Source organism: Ptiloglossa arizonensis, chromosome 9 (genome assembly GCF_051014685.1).
Source record: "Ptiloglossa arizonensis isolate GNS036 chromosome 9, iyPtiAriz1_principal, whole genome shotgun sequence".
Lineage (NCBI taxonomy): Eukaryota > Metazoa > Arthropoda > Insecta > Hymenoptera > Colletidae > Ptiloglossa > Ptiloglossa arizonensis.
Window position 1 is genome coordinate 22,193,817 of NC_135056.1, and position 18,684 is coordinate 22,212,500.

At 43.0% G+C, this 18,684-nt stretch overlaps 2 protein-coding genes across 37 annotated transcripts in view; both read left to right on the forward strand.

Moving 5' to 3' along the window:
• Bent (projectin protein bent) overlaps positions 1 to 18,684 on the forward strand; it is a 67,941-nt gene that overhangs the window by 17,610 nt on the left and 31,647 nt on the right. For 8 of the 36 annotated variants that reach the window (XM_076320734.1, XM_076320736.1, XM_076320735.1 and 5 more), the window contains 19 exons: positions 5,021 to 5,071; positions 5,184 to 5,222; positions 5,318 to 5,371; positions 5,477 to 5,533; positions 5,639 to 5,695; positions 5,823 to 5,879; positions 5,977 to 6,033; positions 6,375 to 6,419; positions 6,502 to 6,543; positions 6,719 to 6,874; positions 7,665 to 7,847; positions 8,120 to 8,134; positions 9,390 to 9,569; positions 11,036 to 11,080; positions 13,415 to 13,456; positions 14,218 to 14,256; positions 16,799 to 16,946; positions 17,057 to 17,293; positions 17,391 to 17,527. In XM_076320734.1, coding sequence (XP_076176849.1) covers positions 5,021 to 5,071; positions 5,184 to 5,222; positions 5,318 to 5,371; positions 5,477 to 5,533; positions 5,639 to 5,695; positions 5,823 to 5,879; positions 5,977 to 6,033; positions 6,375 to 6,419; positions 6,502 to 6,543; positions 6,719 to 6,874; positions 7,665 to 7,847; positions 8,120 to 8,134; positions 9,390 to 9,569; positions 11,036 to 11,080; positions 13,415 to 13,456; positions 14,218 to 14,256; positions 16,799 to 16,946; positions 17,057 to 17,293; positions 17,391 to 17,527 — 1,641 coding nt within the window. The remainder of the gene's footprint in view (positions 1 to 5,020; positions 5,072 to 5,183; positions 5,223 to 5,317; positions 5,372 to 5,476; positions 5,534 to 5,638; positions 5,696 to 5,822; positions 5,880 to 5,976; positions 6,034 to 6,374; positions 6,420 to 6,501; positions 6,544 to 6,718; positions 6,875 to 7,664; positions 7,848 to 8,119; positions 8,135 to 9,389; positions 9,570 to 11,035; positions 11,081 to 13,414; positions 13,457 to 14,217; positions 14,257 to 16,798; positions 16,947 to 17,056; positions 17,294 to 17,390; positions 17,528 to 18,684) is intronic. The other 28 variants (XM_076320771.1, XM_076320739.1, XM_076320747.1 and 25 more) reach the window with 24 other exon arrangements.
• LOC143151422 (uncharacterized) lies at positions 74 to 4,889 on the forward strand. The gene is made up of 34 exons (XM_076320522.1): positions 74 to 82; positions 163 to 219; positions 277 to 330; positions 417 to 515; positions 561 to 617; positions 696 to 752; positions 833 to 889; positions 972 to 1,034; positions 1,130 to 1,231; positions 1,277 to 1,333; positions 1,420 to 1,476; positions 1,553 to 1,609; positions 1,682 to 1,738; positions 1,819 to 1,875; positions 1,953 to 2,009; positions 2,076 to 2,132; positions 2,206 to 2,262; positions 2,351 to 2,407; positions 2,490 to 2,546; positions 2,636 to 2,692; positions 2,765 to 2,818; positions 2,912 to 2,968; positions 3,061 to 3,126; positions 3,213 to 3,269; positions 3,342 to 3,398; positions 3,492 to 3,548; positions 3,628 to 3,684; positions 3,766 to 3,819; positions 3,898 to 3,951; positions 4,057 to 4,155; positions 4,229 to 4,282; positions 4,391 to 4,444; positions 4,556 to 4,612; positions 4,736 to 4,889. Exons 1-34 carry the CDS (start codon positions 74 to 76, stop codon positions 4,853 to 4,855), a joined length of 2,079 nt encoding a protein of 692 aa, XP_076176637.1. The 3' UTR covers positions 4,856 to 4,889.

An 18,684-nucleotide genomic window follows, 5' to 3' on the forward strand; every position in this document is an offset into this window, starting at 1 on the left:
CTAACTGGTTTTCTTTGGTTGGAAAATTAAACAGAAAAAGATAATTTTTTTTTCATACAAAAAAGTAAGTACTATGTGTTGTGTTTGACCTTCTTAATAATGACGTAAGAGGGCCGGTAGTGTCTAGTACTAAACATTTGTTTTTATGTACGCTTTCGAAAGTGCAAAGAGCAATTCGAAGATACGAATACAAAGAAGTTTAAAACAGAAGTAGGGAGCGTGATTTTTTCGGGAAAAGAATCCAACGATTTTTGTTTTATTATTTTACATTTTTAGACGGGTAAAAGGGCTCCAAGCATATCCACAATTACACCCGCACAAGACACAAAGGTACACAAAACACTCTACATGTACTCGTTGCGAACCATTTACGCGACTCGTCCAAAAATAAATTAAAACGCAACGCATCCTTTCAGGATGAACCGTATTCGACGTATCACGTGTTTAAGAGAAGATCGGAATTCGAGATCAAGGTAGATAAATTACTATCAGAATCGTTTAAACAGTCTGCATCGGTAAGATTGCTAAAACACGTATTCGTATCACTAATATTATTGTAGACTTCACCCAAAGAAAACGTTAGGCAAGCTTCGTTCGAACTGGATGACGAAATCGAGGTAAACGATTCGTTGAGAGTAACTCGATCTAATATTATCGCCAATAGTAAAAATACTTATAGAGATTCATACTTGTAGGATATTTGGGCATCGGTGCCAAGAGACCCCGAAATAAAACCCATTAGAAAGAGAGAGGTACCGAATTTACAACTGTCAGACTTTATGAATTTCTACCGAGCGTTCTTTTCGTTAATGTCGCGACTTTTGTCTTCTAGGACTCGCCAAAATTTGTTCCCGAAACACGCAAATATATTACCACGGTAAAAGTAGAGGTATATCATTTCACAACAATTGAAAGTACTTGTTTCTCGAACAATAAAGAATCGTATCGATTACATTTTCGTGTCATTGTAGGATACACCAGAGTCGAGGCGTGTATCAGTTACACACGAATTTCGCGATAAGCCAAATATTAAGGTAGAGATTGTTCAAACAATAGCTAAAGCGTTATGAATTATTTTAGTCGGACTCCTCGCAGTCGTTCTTCGTTACTTATGAGGATATGATTTTAGGAATCACGCGAGTCGTTACACGATCTTATGCCACATACACGCAGATCAATCAAAGACGTCGAGGTACACAACACACAACACGCTCACACCTTGATCGATAACGTTAGCAACATTATTACGTATTATAAGCATTAACAATTATTTTAGGTCACCGTTACACCACATGTCAGTGAATACAGGAGTACACTGATTAGAAATGGCGAGGTACACGACACTTCTATAATATTATCACTTGCATTATCGTATCACCGACAACATCGTTTCCACTACAAATTTTTTGTTTTTCATAGGACACACTGGTATCTAAATTTAAGCCACAATCGCACAAACTAGATGACCAAGTAGAGGTAGTTGTTAACGATCGTTTTTATAACGAATAATGTCACCACGATGAATCGATATTAATGAATTAACGTATTCTAGGATATTTGGGTTAATAGGCCAAAGGATCGCGAAACAAAGTCTATAAAAAATGATAAGGTACAGAAAAAAATTGATACACATTACACGTGATAAAGTAGAATACGTCTTTAATCGCATGGCATATTTTAGGATGAGTTAAAGTCTACCGTGATGTTACATATCGAAAAACCACGCGATGAAATCGAGGTAGCCAACTTTTATCTTTTGATTTTTGTGATGTGTAATGTCATTCGAGAGATCGAAATTAAAAAATAAAAACGTTTTAGGACATTCGAGAGGATAAATCAAGAAATCGCGAAATAAAATCGATTAAAGAGGACGAGGTACAATAAACATTTGATACACACATTACGCGTAATAGAATATTAGTACATATTTTTAATCGCGCGACATATTTTAGGATACGTCGAAGCCTACTATAAAGCCACAAACTGCTAAACCACGCAATTCTTTCGAGGTAGTTCACTTTTTTTATAATTTTTTCTATGTATTGCTTAACGATTAAACAATAAAAATATTTTAGGATATTTGGGCGCGTAAATCAAAGGATTGCGAAATAAAATTTATACAAAGAGTCAAGGTACAACAAAAAAATCGATACACATTACACGTAATAAAGTAGGATACATTTTAAATCGCACGATATATTTTAGGATGCGTTGAAACCAATTGTGAAGCCACACAGTGATAAACCACGCAATTCTTTCGAGGTAGCTCATTTTTTTTTTTTATTTACGATCTTTTCTGTGTACAATGCCTCGTAGAAGCTTGACAATTAAATTGACAAAAATATTTTAGGATATTTGGGCGGATAAATCAAAGGATCGCGAAGTAGAATCTATAAAGAAAGTTAAGGTACAAACAAACATTCATACACACACACACACACACGTGATAAAATAGTGGGGTACGTTTTAAATTGTCTGGCTTATTTTAGGATGCGTTAAAGCCTATCGCAAAGACATTCATTGATAAACCACGTGACGAAGTCGAGGTAGCCAATTTTGTTTTTTTTTTTTCAATGATTTTTCTACTGTCTAATATCACACTAGAAGTCGATACTAAAGAATGAAAATATTTTAGGATATCTGGGCGAATAGGCTAAAGGACCGCGAAGTAAAAACTATTAAAAAAGACAAGGTACAATTGAAAATACTAAATACGAGCTCGCATATCGAAAGCACAGCTTTCTTACACACTTTCTCGTTTCAGGATAACGCAAAACCTTTCGTTAAGTCAGACGCGCGTAAACAACACGATGTAGAGGTACATTAAATTACACTTATCAGATTTTCATATACACTTTTACCATACCTTTGTCAAGGGTACACTAAATTATATGTTTGTCGTGAATTGTAGCATGTTTGGACCGATAAACCGAAAACCGACGAAATCACTCCAACTAGAAAAACCGAGGTACAATACGTAATAAAGATACTTCGTTAAAATGTTTGAAAAAGGAATTTTATTTTCAATGATCATATCTTTTAAACGAGAGGTTATTTCAGGAAACGTCACATGCACCAAAACCAACACTCACAACATCCGCGGAGAAAGTAGATGTCGAAATCGAGGTAGTACACCATCGCAGTGTAGACATTCAAATTCTCTGTTCGTTTTGACCGCAAGAAAACAAATTTATTCGTAAAATTACTTTTAGGATATCTGGGCAGATAGGCCACAGGATAATAAAATTAAATCTATTAAAAAAGACGAGGTAATCCGCACGCACTGAAATCTTAAATAATCGTTTTTTTTTTCTCCTTTTTTTAATGAAACACATTTTCAGGAGACTCCAAAATTTAACCGCAAACCACAGGAGCAGAAACTAGATAAAGAATTAGAGGTATACATACACTGAACGCATTATTTTGTCGTACGCATCTCGTGAAATAGATTTACGCGAAACAACGAATATAATGGAGTAAACATTTTTTAGGACATCTGGACCGATAGGCCACGGGATCGTGAAATTAAATCTATCCGTAAAATCGAGGTACGCGTGTAATTTAAAAATAAATAAATAAAGTACACACAAGTGGAATATCATTATTTTACATGCGTTACGTTCGCAGGACGCGCCAAAATCAACTCTTAAACCACACGTACAAGAGTCGAACGATGAAATAGAGGTATTATTAGTATATTCAATTCGAACGCGACAGATTTACACGCGTAAACAAATGTAATCGGGGAAAAAAATAATTTTGTAGGACATCTGGGCGGATATGCCGCAAGATCGCGAAATTAAACCTATTTGGAAGGAGGTACATAATAAATTTCAAACGAAAGTTACCATGCGCGGGAACACTGTGTTTCAAACAATGAATATTTAATTATTTTAGGTACCGAAAAAGATCACCACAGACCTATCACAAACACAACACAAAGAACCTGAGGTACACATTTACACGTCGTAGACTTAGAATATACACCTACATCTGTAAAACGCGAAATGCATATTTTTGTATTAATTTTTTTTTTTTGTATTGAATACATTTTAGGATACTTGGAAACCAAAATTGAACGACTCGAGTGACAAAACTGATTCCGTGGAATCGAAATTGCAATCGCCGTTAGTTGAATCGGCTAACCAAAGAGAGGTAGAATAAGAAATATATTCGCATATGTATTAACGCGTAAATACTAAACTGAGATATCTATACACACTTTTAGGAAGAGGTTAAACCGAAAATAAAAACAACTCGTAAAAGAACCGAAACAGACAAGGTACACGCACTCATGGAAATTCACGTGTACTTACACGTTACACTATATAAACACACACTTAATGTTATTACACTTTAATGCAAACATTCATTACTCTGATTATTTTAGAAAGAGGTAGCAAAACCAAAACCTATCTCTCGCAAAGTTGACGACGTGGGCAAGGTATTTTTTTTTTTTTTACAATTTTTTTCTCATCGAAATTTTTTCAACCATTTAAGTCTTTGAACGTGTAGGGTAGTTTTTTTTTTTAACTTTTTTTGTTTACTATTTTAGAAGAAAGAACCGATCACGAGACGTAGATCATCGACAAAATCAACGGAGGGTTCAAAGGTACAGGGAATAAAGAACACAATACTTTGTAACATCTCACGAGCTTTTTGCACTACTTCCATTCGTTTATGTTTTATTTTTTATGTATTGTATTTGTTATTCATTCGTACGAATATTATTCAGGATCACGAACCTACGTTAGACTCAAAAGAGAAGGACACATTTCCCAACGAAACGAAGGTACACGCAACATTCCTTGCGCAACGAATACACGTGACATGCACAAATATCGCATTCGAGTAATATAATTGCAATTATTTATTCAAAGTTCCCACCTTTTCGAAAGTGTTGGGAAATTCTAACGAAATTGCGATTGCTGTGATTACGATTAATCATGTCCACGTGTTACACTAACGCAAAATCCAGAGCGTGATACGAGTATATTTTATCGTCTCCATATTTTTTTAGAAGGAGGAAGTCACCGTTAAAGCCAAGTCCACTACAAAAGAGGAAACGAAGGTACACAAGCGATACTACGTATTGTCATAAGTGCATTTTTGTAAATTCACACGCTACACTAGAAACGCGACGCATCGGTGCGCTCTAATTTGATACGATGTATTCATTTTAGGAGGTACTTAAACCTAAACCTAAGGTCGAAGAAACTAAGGTACATAAAACACACACGCATATAGAAATACACAATACGTTGATCGTTTTGACTTCGCCCTTACAAATATCTTACGCGATGTAATTATTTTCTAGAAGACAGAAACCGCGAAACCACAGACCACTCCCGGTAAACCCGAGGAGCCTAAGGTACACAAAATACACACTCTACCACGACATATAGTATAGTCATTTTTGTATAGATTCCAAGACACGCTATTGACAAATAAGATACACGGGACTGTTAATTTTTAGAAAGAGGAACCCGCTCCGAAACCCAAGACTGCCATCGGTAAACCTCAAGAGGCGAAGGTACATGAGACTATGTTAAGCTTTTTTTTTTTTTACGTGCACAAATTTTTTTTCGCGTACAAATTGCACGCATTAACTCTACACGTGACGCGTACATTTTTTTAGAAGGAAGAACCCGCTACGAAACCTCAGACCACCCTTGCTAAACCCAAGGAAGCGGAGGTATATTGCAACACGTTACATTTTTTTGATTTTTTCGATTTTTTTGATTTTTTTTCTACACACATTGGTTTACACGCACGTTACGATCGTAAACGTGTCTCGTTAAAAAAAAAATTCCTGTTTTTAGAAGGAAGAACCCATCGTAAAGCCTAAGACCACTCTTGGTAAACCCGAGGAGGCAAAGGTATACGATGAAAAGTTTTACGGTTATTTACACACAACTGTTAACACGCGCGTTACAGACGTAAACTCGACTTTTTACAACACTCCTTTTTTTTTAGAAGGAAGAACCCGTCGTAAAACCCAAAACTACACTCGGTAAACCCGAACAACCGAAGGTACATGAAATCAATCTCTCGTTTCACGCAAATTTACGCGTAATACACACCACACACCTAACTATCGAAAACATAATCTTGTCATCTTGTCATCGAGCAAACTAAGCGACAGCACGTATATTTAGAACGCAGACATATATTTGTATTTTTTTCAGCGGAAATTATGCCTGTATCATCGTAACAACGAATGTAACAATCTTTATTTCCAGCAACGACTAAGTCCGAATCATCGTAACATAGAATATAACAAATCATTAAGTTACAGTGTCGCTCACAACTTTTAACCGTTCGAATGTTTCGAAAGGTTCTCCTTCGTTAACGTTTACTCCGTTTATTTGCAGGCAGAAGAGCAAGCCAGGAAACTCAGTCTCAAAGCTGGAACTAAGGTAGATATTACGATCACGACATACTGTCTTCCGTGTACCGACTGTGTCTGCGTTAACTTACAACTATTCGTTTCAATTACAGATGGAACTGGAAAAGAAGACTCTGAACAAAGTGGAGCTCAAAGTGAGTACTTTACTTATTCTCATCGCGTACATATATTCACAAATACATCACCGACTTGCCTCTAAATAACGAACGAACCTTCTTACCACTCTTTGAGTAACTTATAAAGTAACGTTACGTATCGAGTAACGCACTGTCAACGATTATCTCGAATAAACGATAATATTAAACACAGCCACAGACAACCAACACGGCCGAGGAGAAATCAAGACTGCGTAAACCACCGAAACACGATATTAAAGCCGAGAGCTTTCAAACCGTTCAACTAAAACCGGTTTCCAAGGGGCCTAAAAAGCCTCAAAAGGCTGAAAACGGCACGGTTGATCTGAAGGTATCTCTGCGAAAGGGAATCAAAATAATTATCTTCTATCTCTGCGCATCTATACGTTGAAAACGAATCAATTGACTGTTCTTCGTCTACTCTCGATCTACGATAAACGTCTACTATTTCTATGACTATGAACAATTCACATTTCTCTTAATTTCTCACAAAACATTCTTTCTCGCAATATTTCTTATTTTCCTCTGTCTTCTATTCACTTTGCTAACAATTGAAAACTTCTTCTTCTCATACTTATAGAATCACGAAACTTTCATCTGCACTCTTTTCTTCTTCGCTCTGATACTATTCTTCCTTTTCTTCTACTTCGACAACTATCCACGCTTATTCTTAGTGTCTCTTTTCGATGTCGTCGATAACAACGATACTGTCGTAACCATCTTATGGCTCCTTTCGTTCTCACAGATTCGCTCAAGCTTCTACAAATGGTTTCTTTTCTTCGACGTCTAATCACTTAAAAAAAGAACACCCACGTTAATGTAATAACAGGACTGATTATCGGTAGCCACCGCTACCGTACGAGACTGGTCGTCAGCCTCGACTAATTAAAACGAGTTTATAACGAACCGTGAAATAATCTCGAATGGAGAGAAATTATCCATCTCGTAACGACGAAACAACTAAAAAGTTACTTGCTTATCGAATTTACCCTCTTCTTCACTATCGTCAATGTTCTTCTATCTACAATTTGTTTGCAAACGGCTTGAATTTTAACACTCCGAAATACAAGACAGCCGTTCAAATTAGTCGCGAGAATTAATCGATATCCGATGACGCGTAGAAAACCGAGAAGACCGAGAAGGCCGAAGTGAAGAAGCAGAAGGCAACCAAAACGACCAAGGAAAGCTACGAGCTTCCGGAGATTCCAGATTACGAAAGACCGGTACTGGAGAAGCCTCAGGAGTTCGATTTCGGTGACCACGTGCCCCGTGACAAAACTAAACTCGACAGACCGGCCACTCAGGTAAGAAAGAAACTCGCTCTTGTCATTATTTGGAAACCCAATCGCGTTCGGTGTCATCGTGGACGCACAGAGTGATTCAAAAGTGGGGATATTTACACTTTAAATCGAACTCGGCCGTTAAATCGCGGTAAAGAATTTTTCAAGACCGAATACTCTTGAATCAAGCTGTCCGATCGTTTATCACCCGTTCGAAAAACCCGTGCAATCTTCTTAAGTCTAAGTCTCGCAGTGTCACAGTTACTAATGATGTTTCTTTTCACGCGGGTGGGCAGAAATTCGACTCTAAGGTGAGTAATCGTCCGTTATTAATACGAAAATGAGAAAACGATTTTGCCAAATCGCTGTCCGCCGCTGTATCCAAGAAAATGTAAGAATTTTGCAATCCCCCGGCCAAAAGCGGTTCGATCGAGGCTCGTCAAAATTTCGTAAGCTTCGAAGCGATGCATCGGGAGCGGGACGCAATTCGCGAGAACCGCGGATCACTCCTTCTTCGTATCCGTCGTGAAATATATCGTTACGGTGAAAAAACGAAATCTTGTTAAAAAGATTGGAAAGGGTCATCGGATCACGGTGACACGAAATCCATGGTTACGGACTGGCAACGGTCCTCGTGTAATTTTCTATTCCTCGATCGAAGATCATCGCCGCGCACACGACGCAAATACCCTCGGTGGCCGCCACCGCGTTTGATTCGCAGGTAACCGCAATTAACGCGACACGACCGTATACGAGAACGAGCTTAATAATCGGACGAGTAAAATCACAGTTTGGCAACCGATAAATGTTCCCGTAGGCCGTTACGCGCCGCCGCGGCACACGATGCCGATTTCGCACGCGGGCCTCGCCTCCTCCGCTCGTTTTGCATCCGTGTTACGGCCACAGAGGGGGAACTATTTTGGCAAATAGCTGCTCGTATATCACCCCCCTCGGGTCCCCGATTTTTCAAAGTGGAAACGAGGATGGAGAAAATGTCGATCGCTATTTTCGGTCTTATTGCGTCCGGCCCCTTTGCCCGCCGCGACGGTATCTCCTCCCTTCGATTTCACCGAGCGATTCGAGAGATCAGTTTCGATTCAGTCTTGATCTCCGGACGATCGTGATCGCGTTCCATCATCGACGTTTACCGCGATACACCTTTGCGATTCTCGATACCTGGTAAACTCGATCGCCGTACCGCTCTGGCAGCTCGTACGCGATTCACGTACTTTCGAAAAATTCCATTTCTTTCAACGGAGAATCCTTACTTTACGTAACGCGTACCTTGAATTACGGATATATGATACAGCGAGGAACAACAACGATTGCGATTACATTCGAGTATCGGTGGAGGGAAGAAGTATCGATCGAGCTCGCGCTCGTTGCAGAAACGAAAGAGTGTAACGAAAATTATCATATTTGGCAAATTTCGAGCGAGAGTACGTTATCCGCGCACGTAAACTGCCAGAGCGATGAAAAATGCTCGATTCGCTTCAACTGTTGCTTAATCCTATCGAGTATACCGAACGCGAGCGTAATTGATCGTTGGTTTTCCTGTGACCGTAGCCGAAAGTGCCAGAAATCAAAGCACCCGAGACACCGAAGATCGAAGTTATCAAGGACGTGACCCCGGCTGGAAGCAGAAAGGGTTCTCTGATACCCGGTAGCGGTACCAGCAGTCGACGTGGTTCATTGATACCACCCGAAGAATTGGGTCGCAGACCCAGTTTGATCATCAGTGACGAGGTATGTTACGAGCTATCTTTTTGCGACTCGAAGGTATATCGACTACTTTTTTGGCAATTGGCTGGAGCGGTGCAACGATATCCCTCGCGGTGATCGAGATTTCCGTTCACGGTGGTCCCTTTGCTGGCGAAAACCGCGAGAACTTCGAAGTAACCGGGAATTTCGAAAATTCGACCAAACGCGGATGGTATCGTTGCGTCCGCACGGTCTCGAAACGTGAGACGATTTGCTCCGAGCTGATCTCCTCCGAACGATGGAAAATCGAATCCGTCTCGGATCACCGAAATCCGTATTATATTCCAAAGTTTGTTAATCGAGAATCCTTCTGTCAGATTGCCAAGCAACGTTCTTAATAGCTCGCGATGTCCAATGCCTGCCCAAAATAATCGCGTTCGGGCCTATTTTTGTGTAATTACTCACTAAGAAATTTTTGGTTTCGCGGGAGGCGACCGAGCGTGTCCAAAAACTGAAATCGGTAATAGATCATAAACGAGCGAGCAGGTTTTCGAAGGGGCATGTATCATCGCGTTTTGGCCCGGTGACGAAATTGGCTGGGAAAAGTAACGGTCTAACGGAGCAAATCGACCGACGTTTCGAGCGGAACGCTCGCAAGTTACCCACGATCTCGAGTTTCAATCCCGAGAGATCGAGTTCGGTTTCGACTACAATTGAACGTTCGCTGCGCGTGAGTAGAAATTACTCGGAGACGGGGACGTTTCGATCTTCGATCGAACGCGTTGCCGTACGATTTCTTCTTAAATCGAGATCGAGGGTAACCCACGAGCAAGAGGATCAAGACCCAAGAACATAGAGAACCGTAGCTCGCGTAAGAAACTAGATGAACACGTAGGTAGATCAGTGGCTACTGCTGGCTAGCCCTAGAACTGTTGGAGTTTTTTTTTTCTTTTTGAGTTTCGTAGTGATGTCGATTATATAGTGATCCCATTCGTGATAGTCTTTAGAGCTAGATACCCGATGACGCGAGCCCCCGACTCGTTCCCGATTCGGGGGTGCGCGTCGGTGTTAGTGTCGGCAAAGCGTGAAAGCTAGTCTAGCACCCTGTTCGTGAAACGTCCAAACAGCCCAGCTTCTGGAAAACCATACACACCCTTCCACCGAATCCTTTCTCCACGCGCGAGACATTCCAGCCACGAGTCCTCTGTCGTTCGAGACGACAGACGAGATTCCAGCGAGAAAAGAAACGCTCGCCAGCAGCGAGCGACTACGGAGATGTTCCCCTCTCCGTTGTTAAGAGGATGTCGCGCGATATCGCGATATCGCGACGAGCGACGGCCGAGGGGCGACGTTGTCTTCGTTGCCTTGGCCGAAACGTCGAGGAATATATGTACACGACGCGCATACGTGTGTTCACGAACAACGCATTCGCGCGAGCATACACACACACACGCATGCACAACAGATTTATCGAGGATGTACAGATTAGTAAACGACCGTTTGGTTCATAGGAGAATAGGAAGCTGCGACCAGGCGAGGTGGTGGACGAGCGCAAGGTGAGAGAAATCACTGAAAATGGGAAAGAGAATGCCTCGTCTGCAACCTTACTCGACTACCAATGCACTTATTTCATTCTCACTTGGTCTTTTACTTTTACTTACACGTTATGTCTCACGCACACACTCACCGGAACGTTGAACGAAGAGAACCTTTGCACCTGTGTCACGCACGATATTGTCGTTTTTCCACGGAATCCACGCACACCGTTTTTTCTCTCTCTCTCTCTCTCTCTCTCTCTCACTCTCTCTCTTCGTTCAATCCTGCCTGCTCATCGCTACCACTCTTTACCATTATTTATCAGTTTACTCACCGAGAATCGTGTCCGACGAAATCGCGTCCAACGGTTCGTTTCCCACGGTATCGATTTCGCGATCGGTTTCGATTGGACGCGAGATCGTCGAGCAGCGAGTCGAGTTTCCGGAACGAAGCGTACCCGACGCGATCGAAACGAAACGATACGTTTCGCGATTGTTTGCCACCGTTTGGCTCCAGCGTGGAACCTCGGCTCGTTTCTTCTATATTGTAATACTTATTGACGTAAAAGAATGCACCAATTGCACCATTGCACCAACGCACCATTGCACCTGGCACGGATCTGCTGCAACCGAGTCTATGCGCACTGTCTACTCAATTATTGACCACGATCACCATTTAATATTAATACCAACAATCGCAATGGTGACTATAATATCAATAATAATAATAATAATAATAATAATAATAATAATATTAATGAATAATGATAATAACGAGGATGGAGGAACAATTCGAGGCGTGTCTGGCGCAAAGACGGGCCCCGAGATCCAGCCGATCTTAAATCATTAGTATACAAGGTTTCGAATTCCCTCTGGCATAGATCGCCGCTCGTAGATTACATTTTGGCAAGCATTGTCGCAAAAGGACAGCCATCGGCGTTAACAAATGCCTAGACAAACGACAAACATCTAACGGCACGTGAATCGTGCGGGGCTAACTCGGTGTGTTATACGAGCGGCGGTTATACCGTCGTTACTCGTAGTAGGAATGCATTTTACGCGGCCCGAACACTTGTTATCCATTGCCAACGTTCGGACAAAACTATCAATTTGCCGGACGCAAAGGCCAACTCGGACTTACGGTAACGTACATTTAATACTTTTGCCGTCGATTAATCAAAAGCTCTGACGATCCAATGGACACCATGTCGTTCCGCGATTGGTTATTTTTGGCCGTATCTCGTTCCCTCGTGCTCGTTAGCTCGCAGACGCGCCACGAATTTCTCGACCGATTTTCTCGGGTCTCCTCGAGCCCCTTTGAATTTCTCCACCGACGACTTCGTCTTCTTGGCGGAGACCGCTCCCCGAGATTTACGGGAGTCCGTGCGATCCCGATCGTTCTCGATTCTTCAAAATTCGCGCCGCGATCCGATACACGTCCGACGAAAGATCATCGAGCTCGATCGGCGAGAGAGAAACGGGTCGCGTCGAAACGACGAGGAATTCGGTCGATGTATTTCCCAGCGTCTTTCTAGATCACGATTAGCGATCGAACGCGCGGCAAACTGCCCCGCTAAAGTTTCACTTAATTTTTTACGCCACGTCCGCTGATTTAATAGCACTTACATCAGCTGGCGTGCACGCAGATATTCTACCGCAAGATCAATCGCACCGCCAATACTGCAAACGCACTGTCGAAACCCGGTAAGGCGATCCTGGAATAATTCCACCGACCTTGTGATCGTCTACCCTCGATCGCAGTCCTCGGGACTGTACCCCGATAACCTTGTGACGTTCTTTTTCGACAAGTTCGCAGCCACGTATCACCTGTACACCTACGACCACTTTTTTACAGAACCGTTGTACAGAATATCCCCCTCGGTCTCTTTAACGCGTTTTATTCGCGCATAGTTGAAAGCGTGCCATGCATCGAATCAAATTATTGCAAAATTACTGGCAAACGGTGCACTACGAGCGAAGCAGTGGCAGCGAACGTGTCGATCCGTGGTTCACTCTCGTTTACTCGTCTTTCCCGTACCCCGTTCTCCTAGTTTATTCTGTGAAATTTTTGTCACTCTGTCGCCCCTAACGTACACTTCCATCAACGCGTACCACAGAAGCAAAGAAGAACTCGCCCCGACGATCGGAAGCGAACGGTTTTCCATAGTCGTAGTTCTCCCCGAGTTTTTTATTTTTTACTTTTATTTTTTCATCCCCGAATTTCCGGTCGGTCCGCTCGAGCTTCTCCAACGAGAGCGGTTATCGCGCCGCGGCAACGAGAGTCGCAAGGAGATACCGCGCAACGAATAAAAACACTCACGGACATCTGACCTACGCCTATGTAATTTTTTGCAGTTGGGGGGAAGGTTGCGGCCCGGCGAGGTGTGGGACACCAAGGTGAGATTTGTGTTCGCTATAACACAAAGCTTACCTGCCAAAGTACCATCACCTGCGACACGTTTATTTACATGTTTCTTACTCATTTTTTTTGGACCTCTGTGTCTTCCCACTACTTTGAACGATATTTTTGTATATTTCTTTTTTTCCCCAGTCTGACTGTCGCCACCCCCCACCCCCCACCCCGAGCCCAGAAAAGGTGTTCAATGATATCCCGTGAAAAAGCTCTGCGGAAGTTGATCGAACCGACCGGGCAAACTCTTTACCTCCCAGTGAAAGAATGTCGCGTCCGTAAATATTTATTCGCCTGGTAAATGTTTCTTTCGAGCGACTTTCGCAGATCCAAAGTGCAGTTTAACAGCGAGAAACTAAAACCAGCCGAATGTTCCCGCACCCCCAAAGACGCAGGAAGCAAAGAAACTGCCGCAATACCATCACGGAGCGCCGATAATATTAATTCTGCGACCACGCAACAACCTTTTGTTTTCTTTTTTTTAGTTGAATTTTTTGGGGCTACCGCCGCTGCTGTCCACTACCCCCGCTATTTATTTTTCACCATCGCGGCCTAATCACGCGTGTTCGAGAGAGCACACTGACAATAAAAGGCCCTCCCCCAACCCGTAATCCCCCACGAGCTCGAGATACCCCCCTGCCCCCTGCCCACTGCCCCCCCCGATATGATGCCCCACCTTCTACTTTTTCTTTTCTCTGTCTTTACTTTCGTCTTCTGTTTTTTTTTCATTTTCACGCACCACGTACAGAATAAGTCCGGCCGTCCTGGCGAAGTGCATGGGAAAGAGGTTAGCCCAAATTACTGTTTTGTCGTACGTGTATGCCATGTTTATGTGTATATATACGCAATATATATATATATATCTATCTATATGTGTATATATACGCGACGTATCTCGAACACTTTATATTTTTTTGTTTCTTTTGATGCGTGTCGCAAAAGCTCCGAATTTTTCGCAATGCGTTTGTACATAATTCGAGAAGAACGCGTTCGTCGAGCTTCCTGGGCGTTTCTCGGCGAGAAGCCGAGCTCTCGTGTTTGGTCGCCGATAACCGGTCATCCGTATTTATTTATTTATTTAATATAATTGTAGCTTTCGGCCGACTAAACACGGCGCGAGGCTATTTGCCACGGAAACGACCCGCGGCTAGCGTAAACGCTTGCTTTGTTCGAGCGAATACATTGCGTATTCGAAACAGTAGTGATTAGATGGTGGTAAGAGACTTGTTTGTCGAACGAGAGACTCTCAATCGGAGTGCTTGAACCGTCTAGAGAGATTTATATTTATTTCTTCTTTTTGTGTGTAAATTTATGTAAATACCACCGTCAATGTTTGAAGTAGCGATCGGTCGTTCGGTGTCAGACGAGCCGCAGTGGTAACCGAGCGCTTTGATCGGGCAACGGCCGAGCCCCTACGGTTCTTAACTACTTACATATCTTAACTACTACAAATTATACTATACGTATAATTTTTGCACCGGGAACACCGCTGCGGCGCATTTGGGGCCCCCGACTTACGTGTAAATTAAAAACGTGTCTTGCTTGTTCTCGTGGCAAACGATTGTACGTAGAACTAATTCTCAACGAGAGACATCGTATCTGTGTAAACGTAATATTTACCGTGCTCACCATATGTGTCCGCGGTGAAATCCATCGTCACGGCGAACTTTCGCGGACAGTTTTCTTATGTGTTTTGTTTTTAATGCGGATCGTCGTGCCTTCTTGTAAATAATCCTAATCGTTGCGTACAATCACGACGGTGATCGAAAAACGAAAAGGTGGAAAAATTGTGTCGATCGTAACACCAATCTCATACCGCTCCCCACTTACCTCGAACCGTGCCTTCCGTTTTCCTACACTCGTTCCTCGAAATTGTCAACTGTGTCTCTCTCACTCTCTCTTTGTTTCCCCATATTGTTGGTTGTTCTCACATTTGTATCTAAACGAAACGCGGAACATGTTTAACAATTGTATCTAACAGCGATGGCGTGACGAAAAATCGAGGAGTTCCGTAAACGTCACGCGTTTACGTATCGAGGGTGTTTTCTTTTTTTCTTTATCGAACGAGCGATGCAAATGAAAGATTCGCAGACGGACGAAATTTGATCGCTTCGATGGTTCGACGAGCACCGTGTAATCTCAATCGAACGGCTTATTTTTTATTTGCACGCACCGTAATTTATATCGCGTCTAATTGCGTAAGACGGGTCGATCGATGTCTCGAGTCACCACGGTAGATTTTTCATCGCTTCGTTTGCGATCGTTACCGTAACAATCCATCGAGAAACGTCGAAGACGTCGATCGACGCGGCGTGCAATCGATGGTAGTCCACCATCGTGTCGTACCCAAGGTGTTCGTGCGTACCGACTTCTCGTTTCGCAAAGAAGCTCGTTTCTCGCGTGTCACGACACGGATCTTGTCCAAATACTTATTTCTCGTAGTAATAGGTTTAATCAATGTGACTGATCAACTGCTGGCAATTGCGCGCCGAACTCACGAGTGTTCGGCATCAACGAAGCAGAACATCCTCTCCACGTAACTCAACAACCTATTGTTTATATGTGTCCCATGTGTACCCGTATCATCTACGTATACGTATGTGTCGCCCCGATCACCCTGGTTTCTACCAGTATTTCAAATATTCGAACGAGAAACAAAACCGGGGTGATCGAATCTCTACAAGCGTTGACCTTTCCCTTCAGCTACGCGTATTCAAGGGTTCCGATATCGAACAACGCGGATGTATCGTTGAACGCTTCGTAGATCACGAACGAACGTAAATTCGAGTCGGTAGCTGACGCGCAAGGACCCTTGAATTCTGCGTGGCTAAAGAAACCATACCACGGAATTCGAACGCGATTCATCCGAAGCGTTCGCAACGCGCCAATCGATCCTGTCTCGCTAACGTAGGCACGCCAAGAAAGACGTATCAGCTGGCCTCGTTTAACGGCTTCGATTCAATTAACGTCGTGGCTAACATTGTTAGCGGTTTAACGCTTCGTACTAACCGACGTGAATTAACAGCGTGATTAACGCGCGGATTAATCGCTTGCATCCCGACTCAGCACGAGAGCACCGTTTAGCGAACGACGGCCATGACTTTCGTCCTCGAGTTTCACCAAACGAATCGACGTGATCGTTCTTCGTCACAGATAAGGGAAACTCGAGTGCCGCAGGTAAGACGACGGAAGTTGTGCGCTCGCGCGTACTTTCTGCCTTCTCGCTTTTCTTCCGAATGCTTTCGATGTTCGATAAAAAAAAAAGAAAAGAAAGAAACGAAACGTTGGGGTGCACGATTGGTTAACGTATCGATGGTTGATTGGTACAGCGTCGTCGTCCGAGCGCGGACGTCAGAAGACCCAGCGTGGCGGACCTCGAGAATAAGATCAATCAGCCGAGCACACCGCTTCGAGATGTTGGACCAGCGGGACCGCCTCAAATCGTCGATGTCCAGGAATCGTATTCCGCCGTCGAAGGTACAAATTTCTTCCATTGATCGTCCATACTTTATTTTATTAAGTTCAGAGGGTCGTCCTTTCGTCGATGTCCGTAAACGAAAACTAATAAAAATCTCTTTACCCCGTAGACTCGACGGCGTATCTCACGGTCGGGGTGGAGGGTTCGCCCGCGCCCACCTTCAAGTTCTACAAAGGAATCACCGAGATCATCGAAGGTGGCCGCTTCAAGTTCCTCACGGACACGGAGACCAATACGATCACCCTCTGTATGAGGAAGACGAAACCGAACGACGAGGGCACTTACAAGATCGTCGTGAGCAACATCCATGGCGAGGACTCCGCCGAGATGCAACTCTACGTTTCCGGTATGGCTCGTTCGTACGCGGTTCTCGAATCGTCTTTCTCGACTTTTCGTCGAAGCAGCACCGAAGCGGAAACGATTCTCGAATATTTCGATTCCAGACGCCAGTGGTATGGACTTCCGTGCTATGCTGAAAAAGAGAAAGTATCAGAAATGGGCAAGAGAGGAACAAGAACAGGAGAAGGTGGACTTGAAGGAAGTGGAGAAACCGATGCCAGCGTTGAAGAAAGTGGAGAGGGTGCGTATTTGAATTTTCGACGATCCTTGTCCGACGAAGACAAACAAGAAATAATTCCGATGAGAATTTGCAAACAATATTACGGCATATCTCGAAGGGGCTTTCTCTATTTTACATTGGTACGCATGTCGATTAATTGTAAATCTGTTGCATTTAATTCGTCGTCTTTTCGAACACTTTGCGATCGTCGTATAACAGCTCGATACGCTATGCGCCTACGATTATTTGGTGTAAAGAATGTTGCTTGTCGTTTAATTGGAAATTAGTCCAAGCACGAAGTCGGATACGATAAGAGTCGGTCGAATAATGACGTGGGGTCGAGTTTCGAGTCGAGTCGAGTCGAGGATTCGACGATCGTTCGAGACGTTTTCTCACGATTCGGCATTCGGTAAGTATCTACGATAACGTCGAGACGGAACGGTTACGTTGTCCCTTTGTATCCGACGGAAAAGCGACTTATCGGTAGAATCGATCGATTCAATGGCGTACTCTTTCTTGGCATTTTTCTTCTCTGTACGTTTGTCTTCGTAGTCGCTGCACGACAGCGAGATGCATGGAAGGAGCTGGTATCAAGACGGGGAGGAAATAGTGATCTTGACGGAGGGTGAGGAGGTCCTTCGAATTTCTCTAGACAAGAAGGGTGAAACTAACTGGAGCTGGCTCAAGGTTTTCAGGCATCATCCCCCTGTAGATATCTCCTAATCCGACTCTGACGAGACTCACCTCGGACGCACTAATCGTCCCTCACGACTTTCTGCAATTTTAACCGCGTTAACGCGATCGTTGCGACGAAATGAAACGAACGTTGTTCGCGGGACAAAATTGCGGAAAGATAAAAGTCTGATTAATAAAACACATATTACCGACTTACGCACACCCGACCGACTTACTTCGGACATTTTGAAATTCGACGACAAGACCGATCATCTCCTCTCTAATTTACGCAGGCACATGTTAAACACGATTGTCACATATACACACGTTAGTTTAGAGCTAATGCTGCACTCAAAACCGTAATTCGGTGCACTCGATCGTATCGTAAATATTCACGTAATCGTTTATCTCCATTAACCAATTGTTTCATTAACCAAGAAATTAACGACAATACCATCCATTCGGCATTCTCATTGAATGTTCTCATCGGTAAACGATCATCG

Excerpts from the sequence above, each read along its gene's own strand:
- LOC143151422 (XM_076320522.1), top strand. Across the intron at positions 1,232-1,276 it reads CTCACACCTTGATCGATAAC|GTCACCGTTACACCACATGT; the intron begins GTTAGCAACATT and ends CAATTATTTTAG. Across the intron at positions 1,610-1,681 it reads AGTCTATAAAAAATGATAAG|GATGAGTTAAAGTCTACCGT; the intron begins GTACAGAAAAAA and ends GGCATATTTTAG.